The sequence below is a fragment of the Conger conger genome, chromosome 3 (genome assembly GCF_963514075.1).
Source record: "Conger conger chromosome 3, fConCon1.1, whole genome shotgun sequence".
Taxonomy (NCBI): Eukaryota; Metazoa; Chordata; class Actinopteri; order Anguilliformes; family Congridae; genus Conger; species Conger conger.
In genome coordinates, this window is record NC_083762.1 from 61,281,287 (window position 1) to 61,297,877 (window position 16,591).

The 16,591-nt window shown below is 41.4% G+C and overlaps 1 protein-coding gene across 1 annotated transcript in view; it reads left to right on the forward strand.

The window, feature by feature from the left end:
- Positions 1-13,387, forward strand: part of LOC133123174 (low-density lipoprotein receptor-related protein 1B-like) — a 484,946-nt gene extending 471,559 nt beyond the window's left edge. Inside the window, exons 86-91 of the mRNA XM_061233491.1 lie at positions 3,707-3,820; positions 5,612-5,688; positions 6,959-7,049; positions 7,851-8,001; positions 10,523-10,597; positions 13,058-13,387. Coding sequence (XP_061089475.1) covers positions 3,707-3,820; positions 5,612-5,688; positions 6,959-7,049; positions 7,851-8,001; positions 10,523-10,597; positions 13,058-13,198 — 649 coding nt within the window. The 3' untranslated portion in view covers positions 13,199-13,387. The remainder of the gene's footprint in view (positions 1-3,706; positions 3,821-5,611; positions 5,689-6,958; positions 7,050-7,850; positions 8,002-10,522; positions 10,598-13,057) is intronic.
- The last annotated feature ends 3,204 nt before the right edge of the window (positions 13,388-16,591 follow it).

Here is a 16,591-nt window from a genome sequence, read left to right on the forward strand (position 1 = left end):
CGTCACGGGGAGGAGGCCGATTCAGGAGGGGGACCCAGGTGGACTGGGGCGTTGTGACCTTGAAACAAGGGAGGGCCCACGTGGGTTGCCCCACCCACCGTGAATCAGGCCACCCGGATTGGGAGATGAGGAAGTCAATCAAATGTGCTGTCGCACGCTGGAATCCACATCCCTGTGTCATCTCACGGCGAGGTAGACACTGAATTGCGGAGGTCATTTTCAAGCAACGCATTGCAGAAGTCAATGTTCAGTCAAGGTTTCGACAGGGTTTTTTTCCATCAGGCACCCTGTTTATAGGGAATCGTAATACAAGGATTTTAGCGCAATGAACAGTTTCAGTGATTGTGTATGTGAAACAGTTCTCCAACATCACTGGCATTTACCCGTGTCCTGGAATGAAAGATGCAGGGACGGCACAATCGAGTGCCGGGCCAATCGTGTCCCATCCCCGGGTCTCACCTACGGCATTCTGTATCTAGGCCCCGGAGCCTTTCTACATGAAAGGGTTTTGATGCACAGCCAACGCTAGCAGCAGCGCTTCTGCCCATGTAGAGCCCCAGCGGCAGCAGGTGCTAAAATGGCTTCCTTCCTGTTCTTTGATTCGTACAAAATTAAAGGACGAATGGAGGGGGAGGGGGGGTGGACGGGGAGTTGTAAAAGGAGATCATTTGGAGATGTAATCCGCGGGATTATTTGTGATATTCTTTTCATTTTTTTCTTTTTTTCTTTCTGTCAGACAGTGAATCACTGGCTTAATTCCAAGGACAGAATCGATTTGTATGTAGATGAGCCTGTCTCGTATTTTTAAAAGGTTAACTCAGTTTAATGACGCGGGTGTGTCAGTCGCTGCCAAGTCTGCCGCAGCTGAGCATCATGGGAACTTGTGCTTGGCGTTAGGGAATGAAGCGTCACCCTGTAGCACAGTGGTCTCAAACTCAATGCCATGGCGGGCCATGCGTATGCCGGTTTTAATCCAGCCTCAGATCTCGATTATATAATTACATTATTTAGTTATTTAGCTAACGCTTTTAGCCAAAGCGACTTCCAGTTGATTAGACTAAGCAGGGGACAATTCCCCCCCTCGAGCAATGTGGGGTTATGGGCCTTGCTCAAGGGCACAACAGCTGTGCAGATCTTATCTCGGCTACACCGGGATTGAACCACCAACCTTATGGGTCCCTGTCATGTACCTTAACAACTACACTACTGGCTGCCCAAGTTATTACTTCAATTATTTGCTGAATTAGGGCTGTAGGTTTGCACATAAAGAGAAATGTGTGATTTTTGTTGTCAAAATAACAACTGCTGCTTATATTATGTGCTTTAATGCGGTTAAATGCATATGGGTGAATGAGCAATTGGATTCAATTAAGGCACCATTCATTGGTTGGAATAAACACGGCCCTCTGAGTTTGAAACCACTGCTCCAGCTCGATAAATTTCAGTCGATGAGGACAACCAATCAGGGCTCACAAAACAGGAGCAGTAACCATCGTCTTTGACTTGACTCTTATTAAAATGCATGCATAAATGTAGCTTGCTTGTGGCTTTTGCCAACATTACTTAATAAAAAATAATGAGTAATTCTTCTTTTAACATGCCTAAAACAACTTGTTTTTCTGGCACATTTATCAAATAATTATTCTAAATACTAGTGCTTTTGAAATATGTAAACATACCTATGCCAATAAAATAAATGAGAAAATTTGTTAAGCATGTGTTTTATTGTATATCTGAGTCTGTAAAAACATATGGTAACCCTTTATTTTACAGTTTGTTAATTACCTAGTATTTACTGGGCAAATATTTTCTGGAATTATTAGGTAACTAAACTCAGTTTCAGTAGTACTTACTATAAAACAACATCAGTAATTACCATATGTAAGTACTATATAAATATGTTTAACAGCCCATTTCATAGTATTTACATTGACATCAAAATAGTTACCTAATAGTTACCTGTGCTTGGTAATTAACGGTCTGTAAAATAAATTGTTACCAGACATATTGTATATGTTCTGAGCAGTAAACAAAATCTGTTATTATTATTATTGGACATTAACATGTGTGCTGTAGGGACACTTGTTGCATTTCACATACATGCAACATTACCATTAAACCATATCGGGTAGGAATTTGTAAAACAACTTGCAAATCAACATGGATATAGAACCATTTGGAAAGCATAAGATGAATAGAGTAAAGACTAGTGCTCAGTGTTGAAAGTTCTATGAGTACTAAAAATATATATATATATATATACACATATGGAAATGGGCATGTTTATTTAATTTAGTTAAACAGAACAGTACAAGCAATATTTTTTTCTCATTAAGCTTTAATGCAATTTATTTGAGTCTACAGTTAATGATTTCTGAGCTTTCAGAATTCAGAATTCATATTTCGCAATATTCAATTTGCATGAGCGGTATTATAATTGGCCAGTTGAGAGCGTGCATGCTTCGCGATTTATTCACGGCCCTGTAGAATACCTGCCTTTCGCTGATTTTTATAGTTAATACGCCAATGGGATTGGATTTCTGCTCCCGGTCCCCGGCGACTCCCCAGACAGGAGAGCGAATCTTCAGACAAACACTCGCGATTCTGTTTGTAGCCATACATCACAACATGGAAGGCCTTAAAAGTCTGTTTTATCATTTAATGCTTCCTCCACGCCTCCCTGCCCACCTGCTCCGCTCGCTCGCTAGCCGGCCCGCTCTCCCGCCCGCCCCGGCCTCCCGTTGGCCGACAGGGCCCGCTACGAAGCGAACGTACGCGGCTCATCGCTGTAGCTCGGCGGGCGGGGGAGCAGGGCGATGTTTTTTGTGTGCGCGCGCGAGATAAGGGGCGTTTTATCGAAGCCGGGCGGAGGAGGGAAGCGTTGCGCCACCTCGATCCCCAGACTTCCAGCCCCTCCTCTCCTCCTTCTACACCACGGTCGCGGTGTTCAAGGTTAGGAGTTTAAAGGCGCAGGAGGAGGCCCGGGTGTCTTTGGGTAGTCTGGTATTTGAGAGGGGATGAAACACTGTATTCAAATGTTCACATTGCAAAAATATATTATAAATACAGTGGGGTCCAAATATTTGAGACCACTTGTGAAAAAAGCTTCTATTTTGCATTCTTTTCTAATTGAATACAAACTTTTTTATTATAAAATATATTATCAGCATAACAACTTGAGTGAAAAGTTGAATCTTTCAAGAATTTATGAATTTCGTAGTATTTGGTATGTCTCCCCTTTGCTTCAATGGCAAAGTGCACTTGAGCGGGCATGGACCCAAATTTGTGAGTCCGTCCATGTTATCCCAGCATTATTTGACAATTTTCCAAACAGCATCTTGTGATGTTTCTGAATGCGGTCTTCAAGTGCCCCCATAAATTTTCAGTGGGGTTCAGGTCAAGTGATTGTGGAACTCTTTTCTTTGGTCTTCGAGTAGTTCTTGCACAGCTTTGAAGTAACTTTAATTTGTTTAAATTTTTTAAAAATCCTAAAACTTTTTTTTACATGAAACTACATTCTAGATTTTCAATGTGGTCTCAGACCTTTGGACCCCACTGTATGTTCCCTGCTTTTTCTATCGCAATGGGCTGCAGTCCAATGGAATAACCTTACTCCATTTGATGGTTATGATGTGCTGTGATTATTATTATTATTATGATTATTATTATTCCTGGTGATTGGTCATCTCGCTGAAATTCTCCGCAGCTGCACGTCCGGGTTCAAAAACCAGCGCTGTGACGAGCGAGCAAACCCGTGCGATTACTACTGTCAGAACGAAGGGATTTGCACCTTAACCACCTTTAACAAACCGCGGTGCAAGTAGGTCGCAGCCTCCAAACCCGTCTTCCCCCCCGCCCTCCCCGTCTCCACCCCTCTTCTCCCCCCTCCCACCGCCCCCACCCCACCTCACCAATACCACCCACGGCTAGCCTCCATTCCTGCGGCGTTGCTCCCAGCTCAAGGCTGTTTTACACTTCTGCGGAGTAGGCGTAAAAAGGGGTCCGCGTAGGGCTTTGTGGAGAATGTGCGCTGTAAGCGAAGGTTGCAAACGGTTGTCGCGTTCCTCCTCAGTGATTCAAAATCCTGTAGTTAGCAACCGCTGCGCTAACTACATTCTTTATATTTTATAACCGAAATGCGATTACGTGAACTTGCGCAACCTGGGCCTCGTGCTGCCCAAGTATAAATGCTCTTTCCGGAACACAGTGGAAGTCGCGCAGCCTATGCCTACGACGCAGAAATGTAAAACAGCCTTTGCCATCGCCGGGCCATCTTATGCCCCACGGCATTCCACCTTCCCGCACGCTGTGTTGTGGTCTTCGGGCGAGCGTGTGTTCATCCGAGCAGTCCTGTGATCGTTTCACGCTGTCATCTGTGTACCGTCAGCAGCCTACATTCACTCTCAAAATAAAGGTACAAATGCTTGTCACTCGGGTCGTACCCGATCAATACATAAAATTGTACCCATAGCCAGCAGTATGAATTTGTTCCTTTTTTGCTTGGAAAAGGTATTCATTAGTACCCAAAGATAACATGATTGTGCATTAGGGGTACATTTAGGAAATTTGTTCCTAATACAATTAACATCCACTGTATCATTATTTCTGAGAGTATCCATTGTGAAAATCATTTGTTTGGCACAAGCATAATGTTTGCTTCTTTGTTTGTTTGCTTTGCATTCAATTTTTTTTTTTCAAGGTTTTCACTATCTGTTCCCTTCAAGTATTAAATAAGGTCACAGTATATGAGGTATATAGGGTAGTATAAAGGTAATCTCTGTCCTTCTATCCGATGGGCAGCTGTTAACCACTGCTGTCGCTGCAGTAGTCCCATTGGGTGTGTTTTTCGATGTTAATGATTATCTGTGCTTAGCTTAGCTAGTCTCTCTCCCCCTGCGCAGGTGACTTATTATTTACTGTGCGCGTAGCGCGCAAGACAGCGCGACCCTGTTCATGAAGTTTTGATTAAATGTCGCTCGCCGTTGATTTAATTTAGTGTAATTTCATATCATCACCACCCGGTTGCTCATGTCAGATTACTCACGCTCTTAACGGCGCGTCAGTCCCGGGGCCAGTGGAAAATAAGACACTAACTAGGGCCATACATCACTGCGCACGGCGGAACATTCCGGAGGCAAATGTGATGATGTTTGTGTTTCCCCGAGAGCCGTGCGCCGGCACAGCTCAGCGCAAGTTCACACAGCGTTTCCACCCCCCACCCCCTCTCCCTACCGCCAACTCCCCCTGCCATTGCCCCCCGTCGACCCATCCCACATCTCCTCTCTAAGTGTTGACTGGAATCAAGCCCGCGGTCGCAAAAAAACCCCTCACAGCCCTTCTCCTTTTCTCTTTCAAGTCCCTTCCACTCTCACATGCCTTTTCTTTTTCCCTCCCTCTTTGTCCATCCCTGTCTCTCTTTCAGTTACTTGGTTGTTGTTTTTTTCCCTTTATTGTCCTCTCTCTCACCTTCTCTGTGTGACTCCTTGAAACGGATAGCTCTCTTACATCATTAATGCATGTGTGAAGCGTTAGACAGTCGTGTGCCCTCCTGTGCTTTTGCTGGTCGGGCAGGAGTCTCGTTAACTCGGCCGCCATTTTGGGCTCCTTTCAGGTGTTCGGCCAACTGGGCGGGGACTCAGTGCGAGAGACCGGCCCCCAAGAGCAGCCGCTCCGACAACACCAGCGGAAGTGAGTATCTGTAGGAAGCGCATCCCCATAACCTGTTTTCAGCCTGCCTATACGCACACATACACTCAAATGCACACTGATACACACAGACACACACACCACACGCACAGATACACACACATACACCACACTCGCAAACACACACATACACCACATGCACCCACATATAGACATCAGCACATGTTCACGCGGACACACACGCACAGACACACGCGCCACACGCACAGACACACACACATACGCATACACCATACACACAGAGCACATGCACAGATACACACACCGCACACAAATACATTCACAGATACACACATACACACACACACAGACACTCACTATTCACCCACACCAGTCACACACACACTCCTTCACACACACTCCTTCACCCTGCCCTCCACCCACAGTCCCACACCAGCCTTAACGCAGGCTAGCTCAGGGAAATCTTTACAAACCTTTAAGTCATCACATTTTCATTTTACTTCAATTATTTCACAGAGCTGGAGGTTTCATTTGACACTCAATAGATTTGTCCACGGAGCTTGCACAGCCTGTCTGACAAAAAAATATTCCTCGCCCCCTGTCAGGACCATGGCTTGTCAAAAAAAAGGTCAAAATTGGAAAATTATTTCACTCTGTGTCTTCAAAGATCCGAGGTGCGAAGCGTGGGATTACCTTGAAAACTTTCTGCGGCGTGTGACTCAGTATACTGCAGGCCAGCCATGCTAGCGTAATCGCGCTTGTGCTGCAGCTCAGAGGTTACGCTTTTGATTCCCATTTGGCCGCTCTTTTGCCCTTGAGCAAAACCTTAACTCTAATGCCTCAGTCAAATATCCAACTGTATAAATGGATAGTATAAAGCATGTAAGCTGTCTGTATAAGATGCTCTGAATAAGAGCACCTACTGAATGCCTAAAACTTTAAAACTTTAGGGGACCAGTTGTATCTGACTAGTCGACTTCATTCGTCTTTGACCGCAGAACGAACCCCGGAAAAAAGAAACGATATCATGTCATTTCTAATCTCAGGAGTGCTGTGTTTTAAAGAGACAATTACTCTATTTTCTGAGTAATGCTAGCAATCTGAACATATGGAAAATGCTAACAATGTGCTCATTCCCCAAATAATATAAGAGCTGGATTCAATAAACCGAAATGTGAAGAGCATTTAAGGCAGACAGGGGCATGGTAGAATGCAATTAAATTGTCACGCAACATATGTCTGAGAGGCATGAGGGAACAGCTTGCCTTTAACTTTCTGATCTGTGTTTCAGGAAGCATCGCCATCATCGTTCCTCTTGTCCTTCTGGTGATATTAATAACTACGGTGGTGGCGGGTGTCCTCATCTGCAAGAGACGGCAGAGGTAAGACGTGTGTTTCCGACACACAAACAAGCTCATTCAAACGCATAACCGGTGCAGTCACCTGGAACCCATCCAAAGAATAACTCTCCAAACTTGATTTGCCAAACAGATAAAAGATCTTTTTTTCTTTGTAAGCCAATGTTAATTGCACATTTTGAACAAATCCACTTGTTATTGCAACCTGGACATTTGATGGGTGCATTTACAGTATGATGAAACCACAAAAATGTGTAAGTTAACATCTGACAGTTGTAGCACTTATTGAATTATTAACTGTGCTGCATTGGATGTTGCAGTATTGTTATTATGTAACTTTTGTTTTTCACTTCAAATTCTGTAATGAGTTGGAGCAGGGATCATGAAATCACGGTCTAAGAACTGCTGGTTTTTCACCATCCCTTTGCCTGGGTGTCAGGTGTGAAGATAGTCTGGCCAATCAGTAGCATTAATTATTCAGCAAATTACCTGGGAGAAATTGCAACTAGGGCTGGATTTACATTTGTTTACAGTAGTTTTATACAGAGATTTTTCAAGAATAAATTTGATACAGATATACACTCAGTGAGCACTTTTTTAGGTAGACCTGGACGCTAGTTTGTTAATGCAAACATTTAATCAGCCAATCATGTGACAGCAACAAAATGCATAAAAGCATGCATACATGGTCAAGAGGTTCACATGTTTTTCAGACCAAATGTCAAAAAAGGGAGGAAATGTGATCTAAGTGACTTTGACTGTGGAGTGATTGTTGGTGCCAGACAGGTTGGTTTGAGTTTAACGCCCGTTGGTGTTGTTGGTCAGGGGTAAGAGAGTACAGCGGCAGCCGATGACCAATGGGGGACTGAACGTGGAGATTGGCAACCCCTCCTACAACATGTACGAAGTAGACCACGATAGCCATGCAGATGCTGGAAACCTACTGCACCCCAATTTCACGCTGGACCCGCACAAGGTTGGAACTTACCTGCACTGTGTCCATGTATATTTATATTGTTTCTAACATTTAGGCAGAAGAAATTCCCTTAGTGCAATGTACACTCAGTGACCACTTTATTCGGCAGACCTGTACACCAGCTTGTTAATGCAAATATTTAATCATCCAATCATGTGGCAGCAACTAAATGCATAACATGCAGACGTGGTCAAGAGGTTCAGCTGTTTTTCAGGCCAAATGGGAAGAAATATGAACTAAGTGACTTTGACCTTTTGATTGTTGGAATGATTGTTGGTGCCAGGCAGGGTGGTTTCAGTATCTCAGATCTCTTGGAATTTTCACATATAACAGTCTCTAGAGTTTGCAGAGAATGGTGCAAAAAAACAAAAAGACATCCAGTGAGCAGCAGTCCTGCGGGGAAAAACCTGTTCATGAGAGACGTCAGAGGAGAAGGGCCAGATTGGTCAAAGCTGACAGGAAGGTGACAGCAACACAAAAAACCACACATTACAACAGTAACAGTGTAGAAGAGCATCTCTGAACACACAATGTGTTAAACCTAAGTGGATAGGCTACAGCAGCAGAAGAGCAATAAGTCTAATAAGTTTAATAAATACCTATTAAAGTGCTCACTGAGTATAAGTGGCTTTGACAATTATTGGCCATTTGGAAGGTTTGGTAAACTTGGAGTAGATAGAAGCTACCTTACAAGGTTTAAATTTCTCAGTAAATTTTGACTACTGTCTGTGAACCTGTTTTTGAACACATTCCAGTGATGGGAAAGTGAGCATTCACGGTTGCCAAAATGGGTGTTAAGTTGTAATGAAGTCACTGTTGTTATTGTCACTGGGGTTTGTTGAAATGAAAATGCACTTTGTTTGGCTCGCAGCAGTGGATAGCACACCGTGATGGACAGACCTCATCTTGGCTCTGGTATCCGTCCACCATTTTGTGTTTAGGGTCAATGCAGGACAGCATTGTGGCACCAGGTATCGTAGGAAATCATTGAATGTTAACCACATCCCAGAATAGACAGCGTAACCTTTCAGATTCTTAACAAAAACAAAAAACAATCTGGCTCTTTTGCATAATTACCGTGAGCAATAAAGAGCATGTTAAGTACCGACCTCTGCTGTAATTTGTGAATTCATTAACAAAACATTTGGCAGATTTTGTGTTTTATGATCAGATGGTGCAAAATGTGCAAAATGGAAAAACAAAAAATTGGAATTTGTAAATCCTCCCATACGTACATATGATGTGTTCTTTGCTTCCGGAAAAGAAGGTCTAAAAGTGATAAATAAAATGAAGATGAACGAAATGTGTCCTAAAACAAAGTACAAAGTACAAAAATACATATATGTAGTTTTCCAGTTGGTTCCGTTTTGGTAGTAGCATTCTGCAAGTGTGATAAACTGCTACATGCTAACTTATCTTTTTTTCTGCTGAATAACCCACCTGCTGCAGCATGGAAGGCTATCTGTTCGCATTCCTTAGCCCTGTACCTTTAATAGCTGCTAACCTCCCACTAACACAGCACCGTGGTCCATATGGAAGGTGCCTGCTGAATTTCTAACGAGCTTGTGCTTCCAACATTCCAGCAAGTCCTCGCCTTATTATCCAAAGCTGTTTGAAGAATGCAGTGAATTAATTAATAAATAAATGTATGAATGAATAGATCGATAAATAAATGAGCTGAACCGCTTTTAAAGATTGGTCAGTGTAGGATTCTTACAGTCATTCGCAGAAGTGTATGAAAAATAAGCAGTGAGATTTTCTTATTGTGTTTTCTTGAGTTCATATTGCATTTAGTGAGCTCTTGAAGGCATTACTTACTGGCCAATGAGCAAGACCCAGTGTTCAGTCGTGTGTCCCAGAATATAAAATGGCATTGTAGCAATCGGTTATGCTTCTGACAAAAATGCTAAAGATACAGTATAACGCATGCCACAAGCACAGTGGGCACAATATTCTGGTTGACTGATTGTTTGCATTTATTCATAATGGTTTTCAGACAAAAATGAAAGGTGAGAACTCTAAGGTGGCATCGTTTATCTAACCAAATATGATGCCCACTTGTGAAATAGGCCCACTTGCAAAAAGTCTGTTAGTTTCACAATATCCTTGGGTTTTTTTGTTAAATGTACACATTTTTTGCACGTGTTACATTTTAATCAGAAACGCCAAGGTATCCCAGCTTGACGTCGCAAAGCTCAGTGATTTTGTGTTGAAATTTGCTGCACAGGGTAAACACAAAGCTATGAACAGGGAATAGATGCTAATTGCTAATAAGTTAGGAAAATGTAAGCCATTTTGCTGCCAAAGGGCTATTATAATACAAATAAATGCATCCACGCATTACTGTGTGAACTGTAACGCATACAAGAACGTGTGTACAAAATAAACCCAAGCGTATTGTGAAAGTGGGACAGTTTTTGGTCGAGCCCAATATGGTCTGTGGCACACTTGTGTACAATACTGGGTTGGTTACTCAGATGCAGGACTCTGTGTGAAGATGAGATACCCTTCTGTGTTGTAGGGCTGGTGTGTGAGATCCAGTGATCCTCGCAGTCTACCCGTTCACATTGTCCCAAAGGAGATTATTCCAGGACAGGTGATGCCTTTGTATTAACCCAACCCCCTCCCCGCCCCTCAAACAGTTTGTCACAAAATCTCACCTCAGTCCCCTCAGGAAAACTGTCCATTAAGTTCTGATTAAATCTGAGATTCCTGGCTGTCCAATTCCCAAATGGCAACATTTACAGCATAACTACGGTGGCTCTGAAGTGCAAAACACAAAAGCAAAAAGAAAACGCAAAAACAAAAACATATACGGCCCTAGAGATGCAGATGCAACCTTTTTTGTGTTTTATTTTTGTTTTTGTGTTTTGCACTTCAGAGCCACCATACATATCGTGTTGATACTTTTAGTATGCTGAAATTAACATACTGTTAATTCATCCTGGTCACATGTGAGGACTTTGTGAACATTAGCTATACGATTATTTTTTTTACTCCGTATGAGACTCCTGACCCTAAGTCTCTTTCCTCACATCTAGCTTTCAGCACGATGGCTGAGTAAACCTGGAAACAATAATTTAAATGAAACTTTGGCATTAGTTCATAGGCCACTTTAAAGACACACTGTTTGAGGAGCCAAAAAATGTCCGGTGGAACTATTGTCAAGCATGTGCTTGTGTGTGCTGTGTGTGTTCTGTGTTTAATATGCATGCACTCCGTGTGTTACAATAACCATGCTTAAATAAGATTACACAGCATTGTTTCTTCTTGCATAAGCCAACAGCCTACGCTTCAACATATTATCATCGGTCGGAATATTGCTTAAATAATCTGTTTGCATTCGCTTATGTGCTAGTAGAACAACAACATTTGACCTCAGCATTTGAAATGGAATACAGAAATGGAATGTGAAGATGGTTTGACCTACAGTGGTTAATGCGCAAACAACTTAGCTGAGACCTAGGGTGTTTTCACTTGGTTCGTTTCAGCCTCTCAAATAGACTCAAGAGGATGGACCAATGACCCAAAAAAAAAAAAAAAAACAGCCCATGCTGGGTTTTGAACCAGCTGATGGCTGGTTAACCAGTCTGGCCAGCTCCATAGTCAGCATGGTTTGACCAGCTCAAGCTATGTTTTGAAACAGCTGGTAATTCCAGCTGGTCATAGCTGGATTGTACACCAGGGATATATGAACACACCATACAAATTCAGACCCGTTTGAAAGAACCAAACTTAGACCAAACTCAAACTCCACTTAATTTGTGTTTTGTGAACGTAGTCCACTTTGCGTATTGGTGTACACTTTAATTCCTCAAAACTTGCCTTGTTGATTCTTAGATTTTTGAGTGTACCCGGTTAAAAAAAGAAATTGCAGAATGTCTGCTGCTGGTATTCGGAGGATTATGTGTTCAGAAGGAACCTGTGCCCCTCCTGGAACTTCCTCCTCACATCAGCTTCCTCAAAAGCTTAGTGAATGCTGAATGCATCTGCAGAGGCCATCTCAAACAAAATTACTAGTAATCAGAGGTTGGCATAAGTGGTACACAAGCAGTGATTAATTTTTAAATCAGAATTTTCCTGAAAGAAAGTGCCCTCATGAGAGGGGGTGACCAGGTGGCACAAGCGAAAATCACAGAAATGAGTATGCATAATGTGAATTTTTTTCCATTACGATGACTCAACAATCCATGCACAAATTGTTAGTTAATGAATGTATTTCAGTTCTAATCATTTCAATTACCCATCATGATTGAACCGGGGGGAATACGTGAGAGTTGGCAAACAACTTCTCTCTTGAAGTACCTTTGGTAGTTGATGCTCTGCTTGACCTGCTAGTTGCTTCACTGAACCTCTTTGTTTGGTTGAAACTGCATTGCCCTTTTAGCCATTATGCCTTTTTAGCATTTTAGTCAGAGTGTTATACATTAGTTTAATATGCCAAAAGTGTTACCTGATATGGGGCGACATTGGCTCAGGCGGTAAGGGCAGTCGCCTGGCAGTCCGAGGGTTGCCGGTTTGATCCTGCTCTGGGTGTGTCAAAGTCTCCCTGAGCAAGACACCTAACCCCCAAATGCTCCCGACAAGCTGGTTGGTGCCTTGCATGGCAGCTAATCGCCATTGGTGTGTGAGTGTGTATATGAATGAGTGAAGCATCACTTGTACAGCTCCTTGGATAAAGGCACTATATAAATTCCAACCATTTACCATTCACCATTTATCATACATACAAATATTATTTCCTGGAGCACGGACTTGAGAATTCTGAGATTTACAGAAAACAGTTCAGTTCATTTTAAAAGACCTATATGTGAAAACACCCTCAGTCATTATGTAATTGTCAATATCAATGGTCATGCTTCAGAGTAGTGATGAGTAAACATGTATTTAAGTAACGTAATCTTTGGAAGGATGAAAAAATGTGTCAGTGTTATTGAAGTCCTGAAGTTACAGTATTCATCCCACACACTTTTTTTTAATCCACTCTTTTATACTGTGAAAAACTGAAATTCTGAATCTAATATCTGACTTGCTTCCTATTTGTGTCATGTTGCAGCCCATAAACTACTCCAACCCAATGTATGCCAAGATATACCTCGATGGACAGAACTGTCGGAAACCGATGGTGAACATCGAGGAGAGGAGAGAGCTACTCCCAAAGAAACTGGAGGGGACAATTCGGGAAACGGCTGCGTAGATTTTACACACTTTACTCCTTTTATACACTCTGTATAAATGTACAAAAAGAAGAGGGGAAAAAAAGATTTTTCTATGTCCTGTCAGGTTCTGATATTTGCTTCCCCTTCTTTTTCTGCAGCATCAACAGTACCTCCATGTGCTGAGAATTATAAACCATTTGTATGTTTTCCTGTTTCTAATGAAGTCTATAAATAGTGTAATACATATATATATATATATATATATATATATATATATATATATATGTATATATATATATATATGTATATATATATATATATATATATATATATATATTTATGTATATATATATATATATATATCTATCTATATATATAAAATAAATAAAGCTGCTGGTTTACAAATGACCTTAAACATGACAAATTTATGATACATCAGTATTTCAAAAGGGTGTAAAAATAGTTTTTCGCTCTGACTTGGTTTTTATTATTGAGCATACGGTACATTTTAGTTGTTCAATTGCCAAGCTTAAGGGGTACATCCAATAGGCCTATTTTATTTAGCTGTATTGCACCCCAAAATTGCATCTATAACTGTTTAAGTATTTACTAAACAGGTATTTTATTTTTTTATTTTTGTTGCCAAGTGTTTACGTTTGTGCTTTGCGTTATATTGAATTTGTTATGTTTTTGTCCGTCCAGGGAAACCCGAAGAAGAATTCTGCCTTAGTTTATGGTTTGTTTGAATGAATGTGTGCCAACTTTATTCACTTAACTGATGAACCCTAAAGAAATATTTATTCATACCAAATTATTAATTTTGATGTTCATAAGCATAATTCATTTGAATTCTGTTTACTTGTCTATTCTGGGACATATGGACATCGAACCACTTCAAGAATTTACCATATGTTTGGCGGAATCACAGAAGAATATTGACAAATTATACATTTCCTGCTGATGTCTGAAATATGTTTTGAACTCATCAACTCATTTTCTCACAGTCTATGTCAATGCACTTTGAAAGTGTTTAATTTTGGGCTCATAGTTATTTTCGATACAAGTAATAATATAATAAACAAACCATCCTGTTATCTTTAAATTCGCAAATGGATGCACATAGATTTAACAAGTTTTATAATTTTGTATTTGATTTATATGTCAACCTATTGCTGCTTGTATTTTGAAGAAATGTATTAAATGTAAGTACTTTTATATAAAATGTACACCAGTATGAAATGATGGGATTTCTTATTGTTTCTTCAGTTGCATGTTAACATGTCATATAACTCCAGGGTATAAATGCCCATTGTTCTGTGAATTATTTGTGAGATTTAAGCTCATATGGGAATCTCGAGACTGACAACAACCTACACAATGCCATTTTGATGGCCAATCAGGGCAAAGATTAGCGTATGGCTATTTAAGCAATATAGAAATGATTTCTTCATCGAAGGAAAAAGACAGCGCCTTTGAAGCTTAAAGCTCGCTAATCACTCATAGAACTTCTGAGATTTTTACAGAATCTCTGCTCTGAATTGGGGATGGGGCCGACTTTGTGCCAGCGACCCAGTGTTTTAACTGGCTTAACTGCAGTCCTGGCCGGCGTCGCTTTTGAGCCTACGTGGACTTTAATGCTGTGTCTGGGGAAAAGTCTCCTTTTGACTGAGAAACCACCGAGCACTGATGCCAGTTTCAAAGGGCAAGGGGAATGCTTGTGCAACATTGCGGGAGTGTGTTTTGTGACTGTGGGGGCCAAACCCACTTCGGAGTAGAAAGTCTGTGACAAAATAGGTGGCCTCGGTCCTGCCACTTTCATCATGACTGGAAAGTCTTTCAACAGGGAGGAATGGCGCTCTATATCACCCACCACAGGTGGGGTAGCAACACAGCCAGAAGGCTCCAAGTTGTCTTCAGGAAGGACCTCCTGGTTGCTAGTGTGAATAATCAGCCCATAATCAGCGTCATAATCAGCCCACATGATGTGAGAAGTGAAAAATCATGAATAATAACAAATTACTAGCAGCTGACACCTTGCAAGCCTTTGTTTTGACAGCAAAGACATTACAGTACAGCCATACTCCACATTGCCCTAACGTGTACACATTATGGAGAAAACAAAGCCCATTGCCAACAGGAAATGCAGAGAGAGCACTGTATGTGCTCAAGGATTTGTTGGCTGGGCCACTTTAATACACCGGCTTGTGTTATCCCAGAATAAACAAACCTATGCAGCGGACACAAGCGTTTTTTTTCCGTGACACGGTTAAGCAGCGCCCCCTTTCTAAGGTCGGCCAATGTTATTAGCGGGATAAATCTCAGTGACCAGCGAGTGTCATTAAGGATAAGCACTCCCGTGTGAGCGGTTGGGAGTAATTTGATCATGTACTAAGTTGTGGAGGTAATACACTGCTAATGCAGTCACATGTTCAGCCCTCCTCCCAACCGCCTTTGCTGACGCTCATCCTGGTGAAAAGGACTAGAGTTCTGAAATGAGGCAGGGAAAGTGTTTACTCTTGGGCTAAGATATTCTTTGACTGCATGGACCAGCTCTAATTATCTTAAGGGACACTTGTAGTTTAATGTCTCCGACCTGCCCCACTCTCCATGGAACCCATCAGACAAGTGGCTGACTAGTACCTGTTTATTTGGAATAGGTGCTAGGAAATGGTGATGGCTTCATGTGTTCAAGGATTGTGGGTTAATGAGACCTATGTCCTTTGGATTAAAATAGCTGCATACATTTATGAATTTAGCAGGCCTATCCAGAGCAGCTTGTTTGTATCGAGCGTTGAGGCCAACTTGAGGCCAGTTCACAACCAATAGCAGCATGCAATACATAGTTATCTCATATCCTGAAATTCCTTATCTCTTCAAGAAAGCGACATAGTGGTATTTCTTTGTGTGAGAAGTTTAATTGTGTTTGTTTAATAGGAACACATTCACATTCATTACACACTTCACCATTTATGTGGTCTGGGTAGCAACTCCTCAAGGGGTATATCTCAGCCATGTGGCAGTATAATAATAATAATAATAATAATAATAATAATAATAATAATAATAATAATAATAATAATAATAATATGGTATTCAGAATGAATGTATTATTATGGTAATAATAATAATAATAATAATAATAATAAGGCATAGTGCTTTATCTCGTGATCTGAAACCATGATTTTTCAATCACATCCACAGTGCTTGAGCTTGCAGGTTTCCTGTCAGATTCTTTTTGCATCCCCAAGCAAGCAGATACCATTTGCCAGAGTCATCCGGCACTACATAAATGTATGAATTTGTTGGTACATATTTTCTCCAAGGCCTCCAGCTGCTGAATTATGGGTTGACGTTGCAATAATCTGATGATTGATTGGTAGATTGGCCCTAGGAGAATGAGGAAGATCTCACAGGATTATGAAGACGGCAGC